The sequence below is a fragment of the Megascapheus bottae genome, chromosome 6, assembly GCF_031878675.1.
Source record: "Megascapheus bottae isolate mThoBot1 chromosome 6, mThoBot2.hap1, whole genome shotgun sequence".
Classification (NCBI taxonomy): Eukaryota; Metazoa; Chordata; class Mammalia; order Rodentia; family Geomyidae; genus Megascapheus; species Megascapheus bottae.
The window spans coordinates 32,446,394-32,468,527 of NC_143514.1; the positions used below are offsets into that span (position 1 = coordinate 32,446,394).

The following is a 22,134-nucleotide window of genomic DNA, read 5'->3' on the forward strand; positions in this document are numbered from 1 at the left end:
TGGAAATCATTCAACTGGGTTTGCAAATTAAGAATAAAGTGTTTTTCAATTTGTGCTTTAGAAAACTAATAAACTAGATAGAAACAAAAAATGTATAGTAAGGTTTAATCAATAGGAGGGAAAGGAACAGGAAGGGAGCAGTGAAAAAGAAAAGGTAAGGTTGGGCACCCCCAAAATTCTACTCTATGAAAGAGGCAGGAAGGCAAGCAGATTCTCAAAAGTCTTATCAGTAAGGGTCAAACAAATAGATTCAGACATACATTACCTAGAAAATTAAATAAATCAGGTCATGTCATTTACTGAAACCTTCTGATTAATAAAGAATCCCTTTGTATTTAAAAGTAGAATTTTGTTTATCACAACATGGAGAAAAAAGTCTACTTTGCAACATTAACATTGTATCTATTTAATTGTCTTTGAGTAGGCATTTCTGTCCATCATTAGCTCACAAAAAGTAACATTCATATACATGAAAAAAGTCATGTAAAGAACAGTAAAAGAATAACAATTCTCAACAATGAGGAAACTGGGGCTTGATAATTTTTACCACATTAACAAAATGACATGAGAGTAGGAAAAGGTTCTTAGCCAAGACAACATTTTAATGACAACTTATCATGATTTTTGGCACTGGTATATACCTGCTTAATGTTCTGGAGGTAAAATGCATCATTATTTCCAGCCCTAAATGCTCTTAGTGTTTGTTGATTCATTCTGTGAGGATGTTTTTGGATTAATTCACTAATATTTAATATGCAAATGAATGTGAGGAGAATTGAGTTGTCTCACATTAGGGATAGAAAACTATTCTGTTTTTATTCCTTCCTATTTGTTCTTGCATACATATCTTTTCCCAACCTAAAGAAAAGCATTAACAAAGAAAAATTTAAAGGATGTCATCTCACAGCATCTTAGTCTAGGGTCAAGACCATCTTGATGATCCCTTTCACATAATCTTGATAAAACCTATTGGATTTGGCATGGAAATAAATCAGTAACTAGTCTACATAAACACCATTTTCTACAAATATTATCGAGTAGAGCAATCAAGATAGATCAGAGCAAACAATCAAGTAAATATCATCTCTAAAAAGATGGCAGAATGTGCCAGCTAATGTCTGATAAAGTGGTTATGAGCATCACATGATACTGCTTATGTATAGGGACTCTAAATCACAAAGCACTTTGACATTAAGGTCATTGTTACTGTTGCTATTGTGGTACAACAACTGACAGAAAAAGGAAGAGGATTAACCCAAAGAAGACAAAAGGTCTGATCAGATTTTATAGACTGAATTATTGTGTCTAAATATTGGCACTTAGCAATGATAATGAAATAAATAAATGAATTGTGGGCTTATAAAGTAGAAATTTGAATATACAAATATATATATTATGAAGCATGATAGGATAGAAATTGATGTAAAAATACATTTTGCTTTCCCTGTTTCATGATTTTAAAAAAGCACAGAATTTTTTGTAGTTGTTGGAAGTTGAAGCAGAGTTATGAAACCCTTTGGTTATATTCTAGGAATATTTTCACAGTTTATATTATTACAGTGCTGAAGTTGGTATCTTACATGTCAAGTAGCCTTTGAAGTATTTACTATTGAGTTGAAAATAACTAAACATGAATACAGATAATTCTAACAATATGCTTAGTCATCTTGTTTTGACCAGTAACAATGAAGTCATCAGTAGAAATTAAGCTGTGCTACTTGGTACATCTTGAATTGAGTGAAATAGTCAAGTAATCATGATATATAAAACCTCTAGGCTGTCTCATTCTAGTTAGATAATGGCCTGAGGTTTTAGCCGTAGGAAGTAATGAAGGAAGAAGGTACACTAGACAGAAATACCTTCTCTTCTTCAGCCTAACTAGTAACTGTGATAAGGTACTTGTACTTTGATAGCGTTTCTTGGGACAGTGTTTGACACCTAACCATTCTTCAAGATGGCCTAGATGCCCTGACTCAAGAGACTATGTACTCAATAACCTCGCCAAATACATGGCATTTGTAGGTGACTACATGGCTTTTGTAGATGAATTCTGGAGAGTTAACTTGAAGGATAATTTTCCCATTTCTTAGGTCACAGTTGTCATATTACTGGCCTTCATTTCAATTCCAGTTAAATCATAAAGTGCAGCATGTAGTGTTGAACCTTCAAGAAACAGAATGAGTACAACTACCCTCCACAGAATAACAATCTCAAAAGGCTGGCAGAGCAACCATCCATAGGAGATAATATACAGGAACTTGATCATTGCTGTTGTCTTTATCTAATCACCATTATTATTATCATTATCATCACCATCATCATCATCATCATCATCATATCATCTGCTTCATCAATATCACAATTGCATTATCACAATAATGGTAAGTGGTATGCTTCCAACTTCAAGACACTGTCCAGTTTGGGTGTGTAAATATTATTCTGTGTTTCTTGGACCATTTAGCAAACACTTTCTTTTCGGTGATAAACCTGTGTCCCCCATATGGAGCATGTTCATGGAGAAAATACTCATCACATTCATCTCTTCCTTGCTCATAGTAATGATAGGGAACTTTTCTGTACCCTTCTGTCCTAGAAAAGAATAAAAGAGAAAAGGAGAGAAAGGTTGAGATGAAGAATGAAGCATTCGTTTGCAAGAATCCATTAGGCGTCCAGTGAATGCATTTACTTGCAAACCCATCCATGATTCTTGTGGATGGTCTCAGTTGAAAGCTATTATGTATGAAAGCTTTTAGGAAGATGTACCAGGTTCTTAGTGCTTTAATAGATCAAATAAAATTTATACCTCACACCAATTACATTCAAACATATGGCTACCCTCTAAGAGAGGAAATGGCATATAATGGAAAAGAACCTTGGATAGCCTTCTGCTCTTAAAGAACTTGAAGAATCTTTGTGATTTTTCACAGTAATATTCTGGTTTCTGTATTCCATTATACTTTTAGTTTGGGTAGAGATGTTTGTTTATGAGAGGGTGGCTGAGAGTTACCATTTTGACAATATGATTAAAACAGTCTGTAAATTGCTTTGTGCCAATTGTTAGTAGAAAAATATATTGCATTAGTCTGATGAAACATGGAGAGTTTGTTTTATTGCCTAATTAAAAGCAGCCCTACCAGCTAGGATATACTGTGGATAAATATGGTTATTTTAAATAAGGATATAGCAGATTACTCACTTATCAGAGAAATAGAATTTCCAAGAATTCTTGTTAAGTTGTCAGTTTGTCTGAGTCTTGGAAATATTTTGGTCCTTCATGATCCAATATAACCATTGCCTGGGTAGCCATTTATCAGGTCATTAGAATAGTGAAATTGACAAACTTACTTTGTGAATTAAATTTCCACTGAGATTGTTCTGTCTTTCTAAGATGCAAGTCTCAAATATGACACTGATTAAGGGAAAAATACTCCTTTTGACATTTGACATCACACCATAGTAAATATTTTTTCTTTTTATCACCCCCTAGAAATCATAGCTTGATGTGCTGACAATAAAATGTCATGTCAGCAAAGAATGCCAGGAAATAATTGTTGCTTTATCTGTGTCTCAGATTTATGACATTAAAATGAATTGTGATATTTGACAAGATATCAGCATTGGAGCTACATAAAAATAATTCCCTGTGATCTTACCTACAGTAGGTGTCATTTATCATCCCATAAACGTGAATGCTGTAACAGGCATCCATGGCCAGAATGAAGGTAAACCACCCTGTGCTGAGGTAGGAACCAGATTGGACTCTGTGAAGAAATGAAAACAGACAAGAAACCAAATCAAACCAAACGAAGGACGTGTATTGAGAAACAAGCTTCACTTTACTAAAAAAAAAATAGCTAGCACTTCTTATCAGAAAGAAGCATTAAGAAACCTGACAATCTGTCAAGGATACACACTTATTTTGAATTATCTCTGAATAATTTATAGGCATGCTCTTGCTCTCACTACCTTAAGCCTCAAAGCTATGTTGTACGGAAGAAAAGCCATATGGCAAATATCTGAAGTCAAATAATCCTGCTTCCTTCAGGTAAAAGATAATTTATTTGACTTTCCACAAGTTACAAATTAGTGCCATATATCAGAAGACAGGTTTTCATAAAAGTGCTTGGAGCCCTGATAGGGACTGAATGATAATACTATCAACGTGCTTACCTGGATGTATTACTATCTCCAATGTTTCTTGGATTTTCATGTGCCGGTTGAGTGCAGTGTGACTGAATAACATGATCTGTTACAGTGTTTCAAAGTTTTCCTAAACTACTTTTTAGGCTTCCTAAGAAAGACATGTACTTGATAGGATCTATATCACCAACCTCGTCAGCATTGATTTATTGAACATACGTAAGTAACTGTGGGGCACGTCACATCAAGGGTAAAAGGCCTACCTCCAACTCACTTCCTAGTTTTGGAAATCCAACCTGCCTGTCTCCTCATTGGGAGGTTTGGCTGTGGTTTGTGATGTAAAATAAGGCTACCTCGAACCCACAGATTGGCCCACCTCTCTCTCTGACAGCATCTACCTATCCCTGTCCTGCCCATCTTTATGCTGATAGACTCCTGCTTCTTGCTTTCCCAATAAACGAATTTCTGCTGTGACAGTTTCCCTGGTACGTCTGTGTCTTCCCTCTGGAGAGGGAGGGCTGGGTGAATGTGGCTAGCCGGCCCTAACCTTTCTTGGTCTCATCTTAGTCGGGTCGTGTTCTCCTTGCTGCTCCTGCGGGTCAGGAGACATGGAGTGCTAAAAAAAAAACCCCAACAAGTAACCATGGCCTTACATCTCCTGGTACATGTTTACTAAATGGAAAATAGTCATCTCTGCATATCTCATAAGATTGATTCCAGAATTCCACAACTACCAAAACCTATGGACATTCAAGTCCCTTTTTATAATAGCATAGCATTTCTAGAGAGGCTGCATACATCCCCCATATAATTTAGAATATCTCTGGACTACTTATAGCACCTAATATAATGTGAACTATGCAAATGGTTGGTATATTGTATCGTTTAGAGAATTATAACAGGAAAGTGGTTTCTTCAGATTCTCCATGTACTAAATACAGCATTTGAATCTACAGTTAGTTGAGCTTTTGAGCACAGAATTCACAGATACATATAGAGGCTGCATTCCAGAAATCAGATCATACTAAGCATTTTCCTCAGTCATAGGAATAGTGCTGAAACAGATCTGGAATATATGCTATGTGGGGTTGAGGATATAGAACAGGGTTTACACAGGGAGGAGAGATAGACTTATTAAATGGCTTAACTTTCAGTTATTCTGCATTCTGAGCCTGAGGAGGAGAAGAAATTATGGGAACCTCATATTTGAACACTAGGAGGAATCAGAGGAGGCAAGTATCTGAGGAAAAGTCTTAAATTGAAAGAAAGTTTGTTTTAATATTGTATTTGTCTGGCTAGTATTCCTACTGGAATTGTATTCCTTCTTTTCTGATTGCTTTCTCATGTAATCTTTTGTATATTTTCATTCACTTCATTTTTTTATTATTTATTGATTCTGTGCTTGTCCTGGAGCTTAAATTCAGGGCCTCCGCATTGTCTCTGAGCTTTTTGCTCAAGGCTAGCATTCTACCCCTTAAGCCACAGCTCTACTTCCAGGTTTTTTGGTGCTTAATTGGAGATAAGAGTCTCATGGACTTTCCTGCCTATGCTGTCTTCCAACCAGGATCCTCAGAGCTCAGTCTTTTGAGTAGCTAGAATTAGAGGTGTGAGCTACCAGTACTTCACTTTTCATTCACTTTATATTATCCGGATCCTTCTTTAGTGCAAGCCATACCAAACATTAGTAGAGATCATAGAAATTTATGGAATTTATCATCATTGGGTTCCAGTGTCCTTGTTTCTAATATGAGATGTTGAACTAAGTCAGGTCAAAGTCATTTTCCAATATATAATGAAATGATAGTGTGGTCATCACCATCAATAATAAAATTGTGATTAAGCTTTAACCACTCAGTAAGTAGGCTTGGACTTTGTGTACATTGGATGTTGTAATTAACTAGCACTTCAATGAGTCAGAGCACATTTAGTACTTGCTTTTGTGATGGACATGACATTAAAGCCATGTGGTATATATAAAAAGGAAAGGCATATAGGAACATTTTTATCTTGCCGAGATTATAGTTATAATGACTAAAATGTTTCCACACTACCACTCAGGGAAGGTGCAAAAGGCTAAGGAAGCAATATCTGCCCAAGACAGAAGACTTCATTGGACTACGTGGTTTTAAAGATAAAGCTTAATTTATACATGAGAATAAATATAGATTGGGGTAAGTTGCCGGTTTCTCTGCCATGGTCTCTTTTCAGAAATGCCAAGGCTACAAAGGCTTAGGATGATATTCTACTTCTAGGATAAATGAGAATGTTTTGTTTGACATACAGACTCCAAACTTCAGAAATAAATTCTTCTACTTATTCTAGGCCAGCCTAGAATGTTGTTTCATTTCTGTGTTTGGCAGCAGGCATTCAGATTGGAGACCTCAAAGAATAAACAATCAAAACAATCACAGTGGCTCATCTAGGTGTCATTTTCTCTTCACCAAAGGTAAAGGATTCAAGCATTCCAAGTTTTGACAAACAGTCTAACTTCTTTCCACCATCTGGCACAACTTTTACTGTACTTAAATACTCAATTCCTTTTAGGCTTAAACTTATTTATTTTGTTTCTGGGTGGGTAGACCATACTACTTAGCTCTATGCTCTTGAGATAATATATATTACATTAGTTTCACACTGAGGAGGCTCACACTGCCCTGAAAACAGTACTTGATTAAATAATTGCATTATTTTTCCCCAATGCCTCCATGTAGTTGAGATATGTGTGTGTGTGTGTGTGTGTGTGTGTGTGTGTGTGTGTGTGTGTGTGTGAACTGGCATGAGGCTTCCTACCTACACTGCATGCTGGTTTTTCAAAGTTCATTTTTTTCCCTTCAGAATATCATAGGCCTATATTCTAACAATAATGCTTACAGTAGAAAGATGAAATGGTTGGGCTAATGTAGAAAGTCTTCTAAATAAATAGCCTGCTGATCTGAGTCACTGAGGAAATATGCTGGTCTGGATGTCACTGCCCTTAGAATTTCTGTAGCTATATTTCCTCCAAACTGGTCAACTTTATGGGTGTGCTAGAAATAAATATAAATTATACCAAACTAGACATTTTATGGTTCATTTTTTAAAGACTAAAACTAACATATATAAAATTATCTATTATTTACTTGGGAGATCTCCCAAGTAAAAGGTATAAAATGATTTTAAAACTTCTTAGTGTCTTCTAGGGCCAAATATTATCTTGTAATTTGTCTCTGAAACATGCTGCTCTAACAGTGTAGCAGTGGGCCATCAGCCATAGCACATTTGGGGGGTCGATATAAACAATTATTGTCATCCATAAATAAACAATCAAGATTCCCATAGGGGTGATAAGAGAATTTAAGCCCATAATTCAGTACCATAGAAATGCTTATATTAATGCAGCAGAATAATGAGCCAAGTGGGGGAAGATAAAGGCTAGCATGTTACCAGGAAGCCATCCATCATTGGTTTCCACTGGCCAGGCTCTACATCCCACTGCTCCTGCATAATCATGATACTTACAACTGGGAAACTATTTAAATGTACTTGCTCATCTCCTGGAAAAATGGAACTGTCAATACTTTGACATAGCACATACTTGAAGGCACATCATTCAAAATATGGCCTTTCCCCTAGTTGATTACCAATAAAATACTAATTTATCCCCTTGATATGTATTCCTATTCCTTGATATCTAAAGGATGTCACCAGAACATAAGGATTCCTTGTCGGTCATACTATCCATGCTGTTATTTTAAAAAATCAATATCACTATTTGGTCAGCATCTTTCCTTTTGCCTGCATGCCTACTTCTGAACAGACTGCTCATTTCTAGAAACATGGTGAAACATTTTTCTCCTATTATCTTCTACTGAGTAACATTCCACTTTGAATCATGTTAGGAGGGAAAATGATTAATCTGAAGAAAACTGCATGATGTTTAATTTACTATTATTCACAAAATTCTCTGCTAATTACTCAACTCTATAACTTTTATAACTTGAATTTTGAACTTGAGAAACATACCCTTTGATGGGAAAAATAACAGTAGTTGTTTTAATTCAAGTCTTCTCAGTCTTGGTACTATTATGTTTTGGATGAAGCAATAGTTTCTTATGGTGGGTTATCCTGGGCCCACTGTGTCAGGGTCACCTGAATCCTGACAGTATCGTAGAATTCTGGACTCTACATCGTCTCTTTGCCTTTCCTAGAATGTTCTGCTCAGAGAGTCTTCCTGATCTGAAAATGCCACAGACCCTTATCTACACATTTTATTCTTACAGTCCTCTATGCTTTTCTTTACATTGCTAAGCATTTTACTTCTCTCTCTTTTTCTATGTATCTACCATCAGTCATTAAAATCTTACTCACTCAAAGCCATACAAAACCTACCAACACAACCATATTCTTGAAGCATTATTCACTATAGCTAAGATATGGAACCAATCCAGATGCCGCTCAATAGATGAATGGATAAGAAGGTGGTATATTTACACCAGGGAATTCTAGGCTGCCATCAGAAAAAAAAATAACATTGCCCCATTTATAAGGAAATGGATAGACTTGGGAAAAATCATATTAAGTGAAGTAAGCCAGACTGAAAGAAACACAGGCTCCATGATTTCCCTCATTTGTAACAATTTTAGTATACATCTAGGAGTCTCCTAACAGAGGATCATAATAGCTAAAAAGCTACATACATATGGTCATATAGGATGAGGCTAAGCAAAATGAACTCCAGGATATAGAAACAAGAAGTTCATCTTTGTGGGATCGGTGGAAGATGGGGGCAGTTCAGTGTGAGTCTTTCTGAGCTCTCACCAAGATGCCAGTTCTAGCATCGTAGGGGAAAGTTCATACCCAAAGATCCATCCTAAGTAAGCTTTAGCACCACACAGATCTCAGTCAGAGAGAAGAAAGGCAGGAAACCAGCGCAAGAAAAGAGCATGGAGCAGAGCGGTGCCAGCCACTCGCAGCCACCACGGAGACAAAGCCTTCCTCTGGCACCTGAGCAGACAGTGCTTCTTGGCAGCACAGACCTGCTGGCTCCAGACAGAGCCACACAGAGCCTGCGCAAGCCCAGAGCCATTACAGGGCCATGAAACAGACCTGCCAACTTCACGGAACCAGAAAACCCAGCAATTTGTGAGTAACTCCATGGAGAAGTTTCCACTTCTGCTCCAAGAATGGCACTGGGAAGGAATCTCCTCCCCCACCAGCCAAGAGCAGCGCCATTTTGGCAACTGGTGTGCCTGCCAAACCAACTGGAGCCTGAGAAGTGGTGCTGGCAGTCCATCATTCAAAAGGACAAAGGTTTTCCCAGAGGAAGCTTAGCTGCCACCCCAGGTGCTAGTGGAAGTTCCTCCTCCTGGGCGGGGCTTCGCTCCTGGTAAACAGAGCCACCCACGGCTCCACCGGCTCTTTTTTCTCTGCCCAATCAAGCAAACTGACCAGAAAACTTGCAAATCCAGAAGGCAAGAGAAAAAGACTTTTTGAAGTGTTTGGATCCTGAATTTAGTGGAGACACAAATTTCCTATCCCGTCACACCCCCTCTCAAAAAAACCTCAAACAAACTGAAGAATACCTCCTGTTTCTTTTCTTTTTTTTCTACCTTTTTTCATTTGCATTTTTATGTGTTCATTTTACCTCCACCATTTTTTTAATGTTATAATTCTTTCCTTCCCTCCCCCCCCCCGCTCCCTTGCCCTCCCCCTTTCCTTCTGTCATTGTAGTCATTCCTAGAAAAATAGTGACAGCACTGGGTACAGACTGGATACAAATGATATTTGTATTGATACAGTCACCTTCTTTTTTAATCTGTGGGTTCTTAACCCTAGTATTTCTTGTATAAGAACTCACAATTGTGTGGGATCTCCCCCCACCTTTTTTTCTTGTTTTGTTTTTGTTTATTTTTACTTTTTTAAAATTTTCATCATTGAACTCTCCTATATATACCTTCCTCTTTTCTTTATATATTCTTCTTACTGCTCTTCTTATTTTCATAAATTTTATCTTAATTTTTCTAAATGTTGTACTCAAATATTTTACCTTTCTATCACCTTAGGTCAGTTACCCTTACACTATCCCTTTTCTTCATTACTATATTAATCTTACATTCCTACATTCCTCTTTTTTTTACCTCCCCTATTGTCTTTCATACTATTTTTCTATCTCTGGTCCTCTGTTCATCCTTCAACTTTTATAATGCATGGATCTACAGTTTTTGGTTGCCGAGCAATACTGTGAATCTAGGTGATCAATTATACTGTAGATCCAGAGGGACTTAAATACAATAGAGATTGGATTGAGGGGATTTTTTTTGGTCATAAAATGGTGACTGGTGGTGTTACTAGAATTGTCTGTAAGTCCACAAAAAGAGAGAGAGTGATAATACCAATATAAAATTGTGAACATCTATTGTCTGCCCAGCTAAAGAGTTCTAGGTTGAATATATTGTAAAAACTATAATCTTGTGCAGTATTAATCTTGCTTCCTTTTTCAGATGGGCAAAACAAGAAACTCAAGAAAAATGGCAAATCAAGGAAAAGCTTCTCCCACCCAATACAGGCAATGGAATAGTCAATGGCAATACTAGAGGAAAGCCCTCTCAATGCTATAAAATTGCAATTGATAAACATGATTAATGAAAAGTTTGAAAGCATACAGAAAGAGATATGTAAGGAGATGAAACCATAAAGAAGGTGATACTTGAACATGAGGAAGCCATAAAGGAGGCTATAATAAAGGATTTACAAAGAAAAATGGATGACTTCAAAGAATCCACAAACAAAAAGTTGACCAAACTCCAACAAATGTCCAATGAGAGTAAAGCTGCTGAGCTAACCACACAAATGAAAATCAAGGAGTTAAAGAAGTCCATGCAGGATCTAAAACAAGAGATGCAAGGCATCAAAAATGAGCTATTGGAAGGCAGGTAGATGAAGAATAAAGTAGAAAGTATTCATAGCAGGTGAGACAATGCAGAAGAAAGAATCTTTGGTGTTGAAGATAATCTGTTTGTTATAGAGAAAGAACAGAAAATGACTCAAACCAAATCTAGGAAATATGAGAGAAGGCTACAGAAATTACAAGATACAATTAAGAAAACTAATTTAAGGCTAATTTGTATTGAAGAAGGCCTGGAGAAAGAGGTCAATGGTATTGGAAATATACTTCAAGGAATCATCTCAGAGAACTTCCCAAATATCCAGAAGGGCAGGCCCATCCAAATACAAGAAGCTTTTAAAACCCCAAAGACCTGACCAGAAAAGGACATCCCACAGCCACATTATAATCCATACAGAATCAATAGAGACCAAAGAAGGGATCCTAAAAGCAGCTAGGGAGAAGAGAACAATCACCTACAAAAGAAAACCAATAAAAATAACCATAGATTTCTCAGCAGAGACCACACAAGCAAGAAGAGATTGTAAGGATATATGCCATGCCCTTAAGACAAATAACTACCAACCAAGAATACTGTACCCAGCTAAGCTCTCATTCATAACTGAGGGAACAATAAAAACCTTCCATTCCAAGGAAAAGTTGCAACATTACGTAGCAACCAAACCAGCATTACAGAAAAATCTCAAAGATGTTCTCCACATTGAAACCCAACACAAACGTGGTACTGACAGAGAAATGACACCTAAAAAAATCATACCAGGTAATTACCGCAAGAACTTTTCAATCCTAACTCTTCAGTATTAATGGACTTAACTCTCCAATTAAACGACATAGACTGTCTACTTGGATCAAAAAGCAAGATCCATCATTCTTCTTTCTTCAAGAGACACATCTTGCTGAAGAAAACAAATATTTTTGGAAAGTGAAAGGTTGGAATAAAGTTTATCAAGCTAACAGTCCCCATAAACAGGTTGGAGTTGCCATCCTCATATCAGATAAAATAAACTTCAAACTGAAATTAGTGAGAAAAGAAAAAGAAGGCTATAAAATACTAATAAAGGGATCTCTCCCCCAGGAGGACATAACCATCCTAAATATCTACACACCCAATCCCAGAGCTCCGAACTTCATCAAGCAAACTTTACTTTCACTGAAACCATAAATAGATCGAAACACAGTGATTGTTGGTAACTTTAACACACCACTCTCACCTATGGACAGATCAACCAGGCAAAAACTCAACAGAGCAACCTTAGAATTGAAAACTGTATAGACCAACTAGATCTAACAGGCATCTGCAGATTATTTCACCCAGCAACATCACAATATACATTTTTTTCAGCAGCACATGGGACATTTTCCAAAATAGACCACATTTTATGGCATAAAGCAAACTATGCAGACTCAGAAACACTGAAATTATTCCCTGCATTCTCTCAGACCACAATTGGTACTGAACACCAATCTCCACCAATGAAAACTCTGTAAATCATGGACATTGAACAACACATTGTTGAATCAACAATGGATCATTCTGGAGATCAGAACAGAAATTCAACTGTTTATGAAATTTAACATAAAGGAGAACACAAAATACCAGCTCCTTTGGGACACAGCAAAGGCAGTACTTAGAGGAAAATTCATAGCTCTGAGTGCTTACATTAACAAATGGGAAAAACCGCAAACCAACAATTTAATATCCTACCTTAAACTCTTAGAAAAAGAGCAACAAACCAAACCTAATCACAGCAGAGGAAGCAAATTATTGAAATCAAAGCAGAACTAAATGGAGTTCAAAAATCTATAGAAAGAATCACAAAACAAGGAGTTGGTTCTTTGAAAAAATTAACAAAATTGACAGATTCTTAGCAAATCTTACCAAAAAAAGAAGGGAGCACACCCAAATAGAGATAATCATGGATGAGAATGGTAATATCACGAAAGAAATTACCAAGATCTAGAGCATCATGAGGGAATACTTTTCAAACCTTTATGCCAACAAATTTGAGAATCCAGAAGAAATGGATGAATTTCTAGCCAATATTAACATACCCACACTGAACCAAGAAGACCTAATCCAACTAACAGACCTATTTCAAGCACTGAAATACAATGGCAATAAGAGACGTTCCATCCAAGAAAAGCCCAGGACCAGATGGATTCACAGCTGAATTCTATAAGGTCTTCAAAGCAGAGCTCACACCAATACTCCTCAAGCTCTTCATCAAAATTGAAATGAAGGCTCATTCTACAAAGCCAGTATAACCCTCATCCCCAAACCAGACAGAGATTCATCAAAGAAAGAGAACTATAGATCCATTTCTTTGATGAATATTAATGCAAATCTTCTCAACAAAATACTGGCCAACCATTTTCAGCAACTCATCAAAAAATTATACACTATGAACAAACAAGATTCATCACAGGGATGCAAAGCTGGTTCAACATACACAAATCAAGTAATATAATTCAACACATCAACAGGAGCAAGGACAAGAATCACAAGATTGTCTCAACAGATGCAAAAAAGACATTTGATAAGATCCAAAACCCCTTTATGCTAAAAGTCTGGATAAGTGGGACTGCATTAAATTGTAGAGCTTCTGTATGGCAAAGGACATAGCTAACAAATTAACTAGGAAACCTCCAGAGTGGGAGAATATCATCACTAACCATACAACGGAAAAAGGCCTCACCATACAACGGACAAAGGCCTCATATCTAAGATATATCAGCAGCTCAAAAAATTGAATCACTCCAAAACTAATCACCAAAGAAACAACCGTCCCCTTAAAAGATGGGGCAAAAACTTAAAGAGAGTCTTCTCTGAAGAAAAAATAAGACTGGCCTATAGACACAAAGAAATGCTCAACATCTCTGACTATAAAATAAATGCAAATCAAAACAACTCTAAGATTCTACCTCAATCTAGTTAGAATGGCCAGTATCAAGAAAACTAGTAACAACAGATACAGGAAGGGATGTGGCCAGGAGGGATCACTGCTACACTGTTGGTGGGAGTGAAAACTCATTCAGCCACTATGGAAAGCAGTATGGCAGGTCCTCAAAAGACAAAACATAGAACTCCCCTATGACACAGCAATTCCACTACTTGGCATTTACCCACTCATTCAGAAACAAGGACATACTAAAGCCATTAGCACAACAATGTTATTGTAGTACTATTTACCATAGCAAAAATATGGAACCAACTCAGATGCCCCTCAGTTGATGAGTGGATCAACAAGATATGGTATTTATACACAATGGAATTCTATGCTGCTGTCAGAAAGAACAACATTGCCCAATTTGTAAGGAAATGGAAAGACTTAGAAAAAATCATATTAAGTGAAGTAAGCCAGACTCAAAGGAACATAGGCTCAATGGTTTCCCTCATTTGTCATAATCAGTGGAAACCTTGGGCTCTCCTAACAGAGATTTAAAATAGAACAAATCCTAGATACATAAGACCATATAGGATGACGCTTAACGAAAGGACCTCCAGGATATCAAAACAAAAGCCATATAATGAGTGATTGTTGTCCTTAATGTACTATGTTATCTCTCATCTCTTTTGCTGTTCCTTGGTTATCTCATATTGTTACAGTATTTCACCTTGTTATCTGATATATTATATATATTCTTATTTGGTTATTTGAAATATGATAGGGAAGGGAGGAAAACAAGATGAGAGTCGGGGGTGAGGGGAGATAAATGGGGACCAAGACATGAGAAAGGGTATCAATGTTTGTGAAGTAATGCACCTTCTATCTGGTGAATATAATGTAACCCTTCTATTAATTACAATTAAAAATCTATGAAAAAATTGTTGCTCTTATTGTACTATATGGCATTATTTCTTTTCTCTTCTTTTCCTCTTAAGATTTATGTCATATTGTTACTGTATCAGAATATGGTATAGAGTATATTGTATATATGTGTATTTGTTTATTTGAAAATGGGAAGGTAAGGAAAAAAGAAAGTGAGTGGGAGTGGGGAGAAAAACATGGGAAGAGGTAACAATATTCAAGAAATAATGTACCCATTACCTGATGAATGCAATTGGAACCCCTCTGTACATCACCCCAACAATAAAAAAGGCTGACTCATACAGAAACAATCCTAGGAATCAGCAAATTCATTTGGAGTAGAACCAAAGAGCACGTCCCGATTGGCACTGGAAAATGTACAATAGAGAAAGGGAAAAATAATTGTCAAGTGAGAGCAAGTACTTGGAGTGCAGGAACTCTAGTTTCTGTGGATGCTTATTTAGTTATTTGTTTATTTATTTATATTTAATATGTTCCTTTTGGGGGATTTCCACTCATTCTTTGCAGCTTCAACTTGACTGTTTTGCATTTTTTTCCTGTGAACTAATGAAAGGCAAGCCTGAGGCACTGAAAGCTTTCATTTCAAAAGCATAATAAGCATTTATCAAATCCTGAAGGAGTTCAAGACCCTTCCCATAATGGAGGTTTACAAAAGAACACAATATTGGCTTCAGCTTCTGAAATCTGCTATATTCAGGAGGAAAAGGTAATTTTTTAAAAAGTATTAATCAATATTTCATGTCTTGTTTTAACATTATTGGACCTACTCCTCTCATCAATATACTATACTACCAAGATAAATAAAAAATATCAAAGTATCTTTCTAGATACCTTCCTAGGAGGAAGGATTACCTGGAACATATAGATAATTTAATTAAAACTCTCCCCCATTTTTTCAAAAGTACATGGATAATAAAATAATACATTTAAACAAAGAGATGCTGCAAGAAAAATAGCTGATGATTATCAGGAGAGCCCAGGGATTCATTCTAATATTGTGAACCAGTCTAATGGAAGCAGAGCTCCAAGTATGGAAATAATTCTAGCCATCTCCAAGTCATCCATTCTTGTGCATCATTCAACAGTCAGGAGCTATGGAAATTCCATGGCGTTTGCCTGCTCTATTATCTAGTATATTTGTACCATCTATCAAAATGGGACAGGCCCAGTAAAATTTTAGGCAACAATGACTTTCTGTAACTCAAGCAGTATGATTCTCAATGTTGGCTTAAATCAGTTGTAGATGGACACAACATTTTCAAATAAACATTCACCCTATTGATGGTAATTTTTAAGAGAATGTAACAAGAAAATGGAATTGAAGCCTTGAAAATAATGAAAAACAGATCATAGGTAAGTGGGAAAAGCAATAAATCTTAGAGGAAGACTGCACTGCTATCCCAATAAGCTAATGCAAAATGCCTATACAGGCAGACATTTGGTCTGTGAATATAACAAATTGGTTTCCTACCAGAGAATCAACAGAATCTACTCACTAGTGATGAATGCAATGGAATTGTACAAAAGAAACATAAGAAATGACTGAGTTCTTTGAAAAATGTACATTTTAAGTAAAATGGTACAGCCCTCAAAGACATGATTTATGGCTGCTATAGAAGATACCACTCACAAAAATTACTTGGCTTATTCATCTCAGAAATTAAAAGGTTATTTTGTTTTTGCCTTTGGGCTTTAATGACCTTTCAATTGGAGATGCTGATTTCTGAGATTTAATTCTCTCTTAAATGAACAATAGAATCCCAAGAATGGCAAGGATAGATGATAGAGATTTTCTTGGTCTATTTCATTTTCATTGACCAGCGATCAGCTCCTAAACCACCTAATATGGATGAGTCTTATGAGCTACAATATCTCTCCCAATATTTATATGACAACATTCTAATTCCTAGTGTGATGAATTTCATATTTGGTGATGAATTCTTTATCAGATAATTAGCTTTCAGTGAAGCTGTGAAGATAGGCTTCCCTAATATTGATCTAATATTCTTGTGACAGAAAGACACCAAAGCTTTTTCTGTCTTGTGAGATCACAGCAAAAAGTTAGAGAGCCATTAACAAAATCCAACAATTATGGTACACTGATCCTAGGCTACCAGAAACTATGAAAGATTTAAACTTTTGTTGGTTAAGCCATGAAGTTTATGGTATTTTGGACAACCAAGCCGATTACTATAATGGATGTCCCCAAAGGCCCACCCTGAACAAACCTAAAATATCCATGTTAGTTTTTCTGGACTTCTTTTGCTGAACCCTCTGCTCTAGCCATACCTCATTCATATCAGCTCTGTCTGTTTACTTTACTTGTATCTGTTTTTCCTCTTCATAGAGGAAAACTCCATCATAATCTGTCTTTTCTGTTCTACCCACAAAAGACCAATGGAGTACATGGCATGTGTAAGGCACTGCATTGGCAATGAGAATCCCATGTTGCCCTAGTACAACTCAGGCCGACATCAGAAAAGAAGGTACAAAGATATTGTTACTTCCCTTTTTCCCTCCCTTTTTTTTCTTTTTCTTTTTTTTATATTGGGGTTTGTATTCAGGGCCTCAGAAAGAAGAGCCTGAGCCAAGCTCCCAGCACACAATGACTATTTTCAAAACTATGACTACCTAGAAGGTAAGTCTCTTCCAAGTGCTGTGGTAATGTTGAAGGAAGAACTAAATACAGCAGAGGGCAACATGGAAGGGAATTCCTCATCCAATAGGAGGTGTGAATTGAACTACAGGATAAGTCTATGCAGAGCACTAGCCAGAAAAAGAGGAACAAGAGTGTTTCAGTCCAACAGAAAGATTTGCACAGCTATATGGAGGTGTGAAAATAATAAGAGTCCAGATTTGTGCTGTTCTGCCCCTTGAAAAGAAATGGACATTGAGATACAAGTGGCATTAATTTCCATAGTAGACTGTTGGCTAGAGATGGGATACAAAACAAGCATTGACTTATTTTTCTTTCCAGAGCTATGCTTTGAAATATTATGGATGTCTTGATGTTTTCAATAGTAATGTATTTTTCAGATGAACAAAATTTATGGATTTGGAGAAAAGTATTCAGGAGAAAATTGGCAGAATTATGTTTTTTCTTCCTCATTAGATTCCTCATTGATTCAGAATTGAGAACAAATGTACACAACATATGACTAAGAATAAAAACAATTAAAATGTGTGATGATGGATGTACCTAGTAGTTCTCATCTGTATTATAAATAGCGTAACAAATCACGAACAAACTCATCCCCTTTCCACTTACTGCTAGGCAGCCTCTCCTGTTCCATTTTATAAGGAAAACAATTTTTACCTAAACCCTTAATTTGCTGAGGGAGTTTTTTTTTAAAAAATGATTAATGGAAATGATAACCCACACTATGCTACCCTGAGGAGATCAGTCCTTCAGAATATCTTTAGGTCTGGAAACACTGAATTTAATGACTTAATCTCTTCTACCTAGAGAAGTTTCTGTAAAAAAGAATTACACTAGGCATTTTCATATCCAATCTCTTCTAAATAACAGTCACCCCCCCCCAGATAATCTGATTCTTTGAAACCCCAAACATGGAAGACTCATGGCTTTCAGATAGCCCACATGGGTTTGTTTCCCTGATACTTCAGAGATCTTTGGTTTCATGGCATCAGACTATTACTTCCTTCGTATGATAGACGTGTTGTTTTTCCCTTCCTGTAACTGAGTGTTCAGAAACTTTCCCTCATTACTGACTTTTAGCTTAGTCAAATGATTTACTGTGATTAATGCAACATAATCCTGACATGATCATTGTGACTAGTCCTCTAAAGGTGTTTTTAGAAGAAGCACATTTCTTCTACCTCTTACCCTATCACAGGAAACATGCAAGAAAGGTGTTTCTTCAGCCTGAATTCTGGTATGAGAACACCCATTGAAAAGACAGGAGCCTCATACTGAAACAAAGACCGTCTAACGGAGTATACTTACACTTGATCATAGAGATAGGGGGAGGAAATGAAAATATTCTTGAAGGCTTTGAGTGTCAAGACTGTTAGGCAGCAAAAACTGATTGAAAATGTTTGCATTGATAACTTTTATTGCTTACAGAGAACTAATATATATCAATAACTGTACTTTGCTCACTTCAATTAGTCCTCACAAAACCTATGTTCTGTGGGGAGTATTATTATGCTTATCATAAAGATAAATGTCTGTGATGTATAAAGTAAAGCATTGTATTTGTGCAGGGACAGTCTGACCAGGGAGCTCACATTCTTTTCTTTTTTTTCAGGTGAGGCAGCCACGGAGGACTTTTTTTTCTTTTTCAAAATCTGTATTTTTTTCATTTATTTTTTTATTAGTGAGGTCATGTTTAGAGGGGTTACAGTTACATTCACCAGGTAATGAGTGCATTACGTAGGGAGCTCAAATTCTTAAATAAACTCATTATCAGGTCTCATGTGTCCTCGTGTAATCTTGGATATCTCCTTGGCTACAGTTTATCTGATGCTAACATAAGAAAATTGGCTAGGAAAGACTTAAGGATGTTCATCATTAGCTATAAGTCTATAACAGTTCATAGTAGAGAGACTATAAATGTATAGTTGTATTTTTAGTACAGTGATACTGTTGCTATTTAATTGAAATGTGTTTTTAACTTCAGCTCAATACAGCTTAGAATTTTAGTCATGGTTATGTTAAAAAACAGCATTATGTGATTAATAAGGATATATGTATCATCTATAAGATAAATAAAGAAATTAGAATCTTGAAAAACATGTTCCTGTATCCACTGTGCTCCCCAAGCAGAAGTTCTCATCTTTGGAAAGTGGTCAGGTTGAAGGAAGGATGTACTGAAACCAAAGCTGAGTTTGGATTGAGTCACCACTAAGATCTGTCTCCCTCAAAATTGAATTCATCCAAAACTCTCAATATACACAAGGTTTACTTTTGACTAATTCAAGATTCTTGCTAGCAATCCTTCTTTGATCTGATCCTACCTTTACACTTAAGCTTTAAAAGTTGCTTCTTTCGTTGTTGAAAGGGAGACATCGAAAGGGATGACATGTACTCATAAACTGCTTTGTTAAGGAGCATCTCCTTAACTTAAAGATAATTTTTAAAAAAACAGACTTCTTTCTAATTTGCCCTTCATCTTATCTTGAAATTAAGCCCTTCATAAATTGATGTGGATTTTAGTATTCTGAATGCCAACCACCTTCCTCTACCCGGGGCATAGATATTCTTGCTCCCCTGAGAAAGGTAAAGAAAGGGAAGTTTTGGCTTGTTCTTTCTAGATTTTCTCTCAGCCATTCTTCCTGTGAATATTTTCTTTTTTTTTTCATCTGTTTCTCTTTTTTTCTTTCTTTTTTTACTGTAATTAATAGAAGGGTTACATGATATTTGCCAGATAGATGGTGCATTAATTCCCATACATTGATACGCTTTCACATGTCTTGGTCCCCATTTCCCTCCCGCCACCCCCACCCCTCATCTTGTTTTCCCCCTTCCCTACCCAATTTCAAATAACCAAATACAAATATATCCGATATATCAGGTAACAAAGTGAGATATTGTAACAATATGAGATAACCAAGGGACAGCAAAAGAGATGAGAGATAACATAGTACCTTAAGAACAATAATCATTCATTATATGGCTTATGTTTCTATATCCTAGAGATCCTTTCATTTAGCGTCATACTATATGGCCTTTTGTATCAAGGTTTTGCTCTATTGCAAATCTCTGCTAGGAGAGCCCAAGATTTCTACTGATTATGACAAATGAGGGAAACCATTGAGCCTAAGTTCCTTTGAGTTCTCTTAATATGATCTTTTCTAAGCCTTTCCATTTCCTAACAAATGGGACAATGTCAGTCTTTCTGACAGCAGCATAGAATTCCATTGTGTACAAATACCACATCTTGTTGATCCACTCATCAACTGAGGGACATCTATGTTGGTTCCGTATCTTTGCTATGGTAAATAGTGCTGCAATGAACATTGTTGTGCTGGTGGATTTAGTTTGTCTTCGTTTCTGGATGATTGGGTAAATGCCAAGTAGTGGAATTGCTGGGTCATAGGGGAGCTCTATGTTTAGTCTTTTGAGGACCTGCCATACTGCTTTCCATAGTGGTTGAACTAGTTTGCACTCCCACCAACAGTGTAGTAGTGATCCCTCCTGGCCACATCCCCTCCAGCATCTGTTGTGATTAGTTTTCTTGATACTGGCCATTCTAACTGGAGTGAGGTGGAATCTTAGAGTTGTTTTGATTTGCATTTCTTTTATGACCAGAGATGTGGAGCATTTCTTCATCTGTCTATAGGCCATTTTTTTGTTTCTTCTTCAGAGAAGACTCTGTGAATATTTTCTTTTTGACTTAATTAAAGAAAGAAGAAGAACTTGTAGCCAGGTAGGACTGGGTATTCACACAAAAGAGAACTTTCCTGAAACATTCTTTTCCTCAATGATCAATGGGATGACTTTCACCTTTGTTCTTTAACATAGCTCAAACTTGAGTTAAAACAAGTTTTCCTCTTAGAATTAGTTCTAGTAGAGAATTAGACTTAAATTTGCTTCTAATAAAACATGTTTTCTGAAAAAAACTGCTTAATGTTATCTTTAAAAATTGTACATAATAGCTAAAAATTTGCTGGGTACCATTGGCTTATGCCTATATTCCTTGTTAATCAGGAGGCTGAGATCAAGGATTCTGGCTTAAAGACTGTTATCATTTGTTTTGTTTTGTTTTGTTTTATCAGTGGTGGGACTTGAACTCTGGACCTGTCTTCAGCTCAAGTCGACCACCCTAGCCTTTGGCCTGGATGTTGTCCCTGAGCTCTTCAGTTCAAGGCTACCACCCTATCCCTTGAGCCACAGCGCCAATTCCAGTTTTCTGGTGACTAATTGAAAATAAGAGTCTCATGGACTTTTTAGTGCCCAGGCTGGTTTTGAACCACATTTCTCAGATCTCAGCCTCTTGAGTAGCTAGGATTAAAGGCGTGAATGACTGTATCTGGCTTGTTTTTTTTTTTTTTTTTTTTTGCCAGTCCTGGGTACTATCCTTAAGTTTTCTCAAGGCTAAAATATCAAACCCAGGGCTTCATGCATGGTAGACAAGCACTCTACCACCAGGTCATACTCCTGGCCCAAAGACTTCTATCTTAGCCATTGAAAAACTGAAAGTGGAGCTGTGACTCAAGTGGTAGGCTACTAGCTTTAAGCAGAAACATTCAGGGACAGTGCCTAGACCCTGAGTTCAAGATCCAAGACAAGCACACACATACACACACACACACACA

The 22,134-nt window shown here is 36.6% G+C and overlaps 1 protein-coding gene across 1 annotated transcript in view; it reads right to left on the bottom strand.

Annotated features, from left to right (window-relative positions):
• Nucleotides 1-440: 440 nt before the first annotated feature.
• Nucleotides 441-22,134, bottom strand: part of St6galnac3 (ST6 N-acetylgalactosaminide alpha-2,6-sialyltransferase 3) — a 328,618-nt gene continuing 306,924 nt past the window's right edge. The window contains exons 3-4 of the mRNA XM_090333713.1: nucleotides 3,654-3,761; nucleotides 441-2,589 (exon numbers count right to left, since the gene is read on the bottom strand). Coding sequence (XP_090189839.1) covers nucleotides 2,403-2,589; nucleotides 3,654-3,761 — 295 coding nt within the window. The 3' untranslated portion in view covers nucleotides 441-2,402. The remainder of the gene's footprint in view (nucleotides 2,590-3,653; nucleotides 3,762-22,134) is intronic.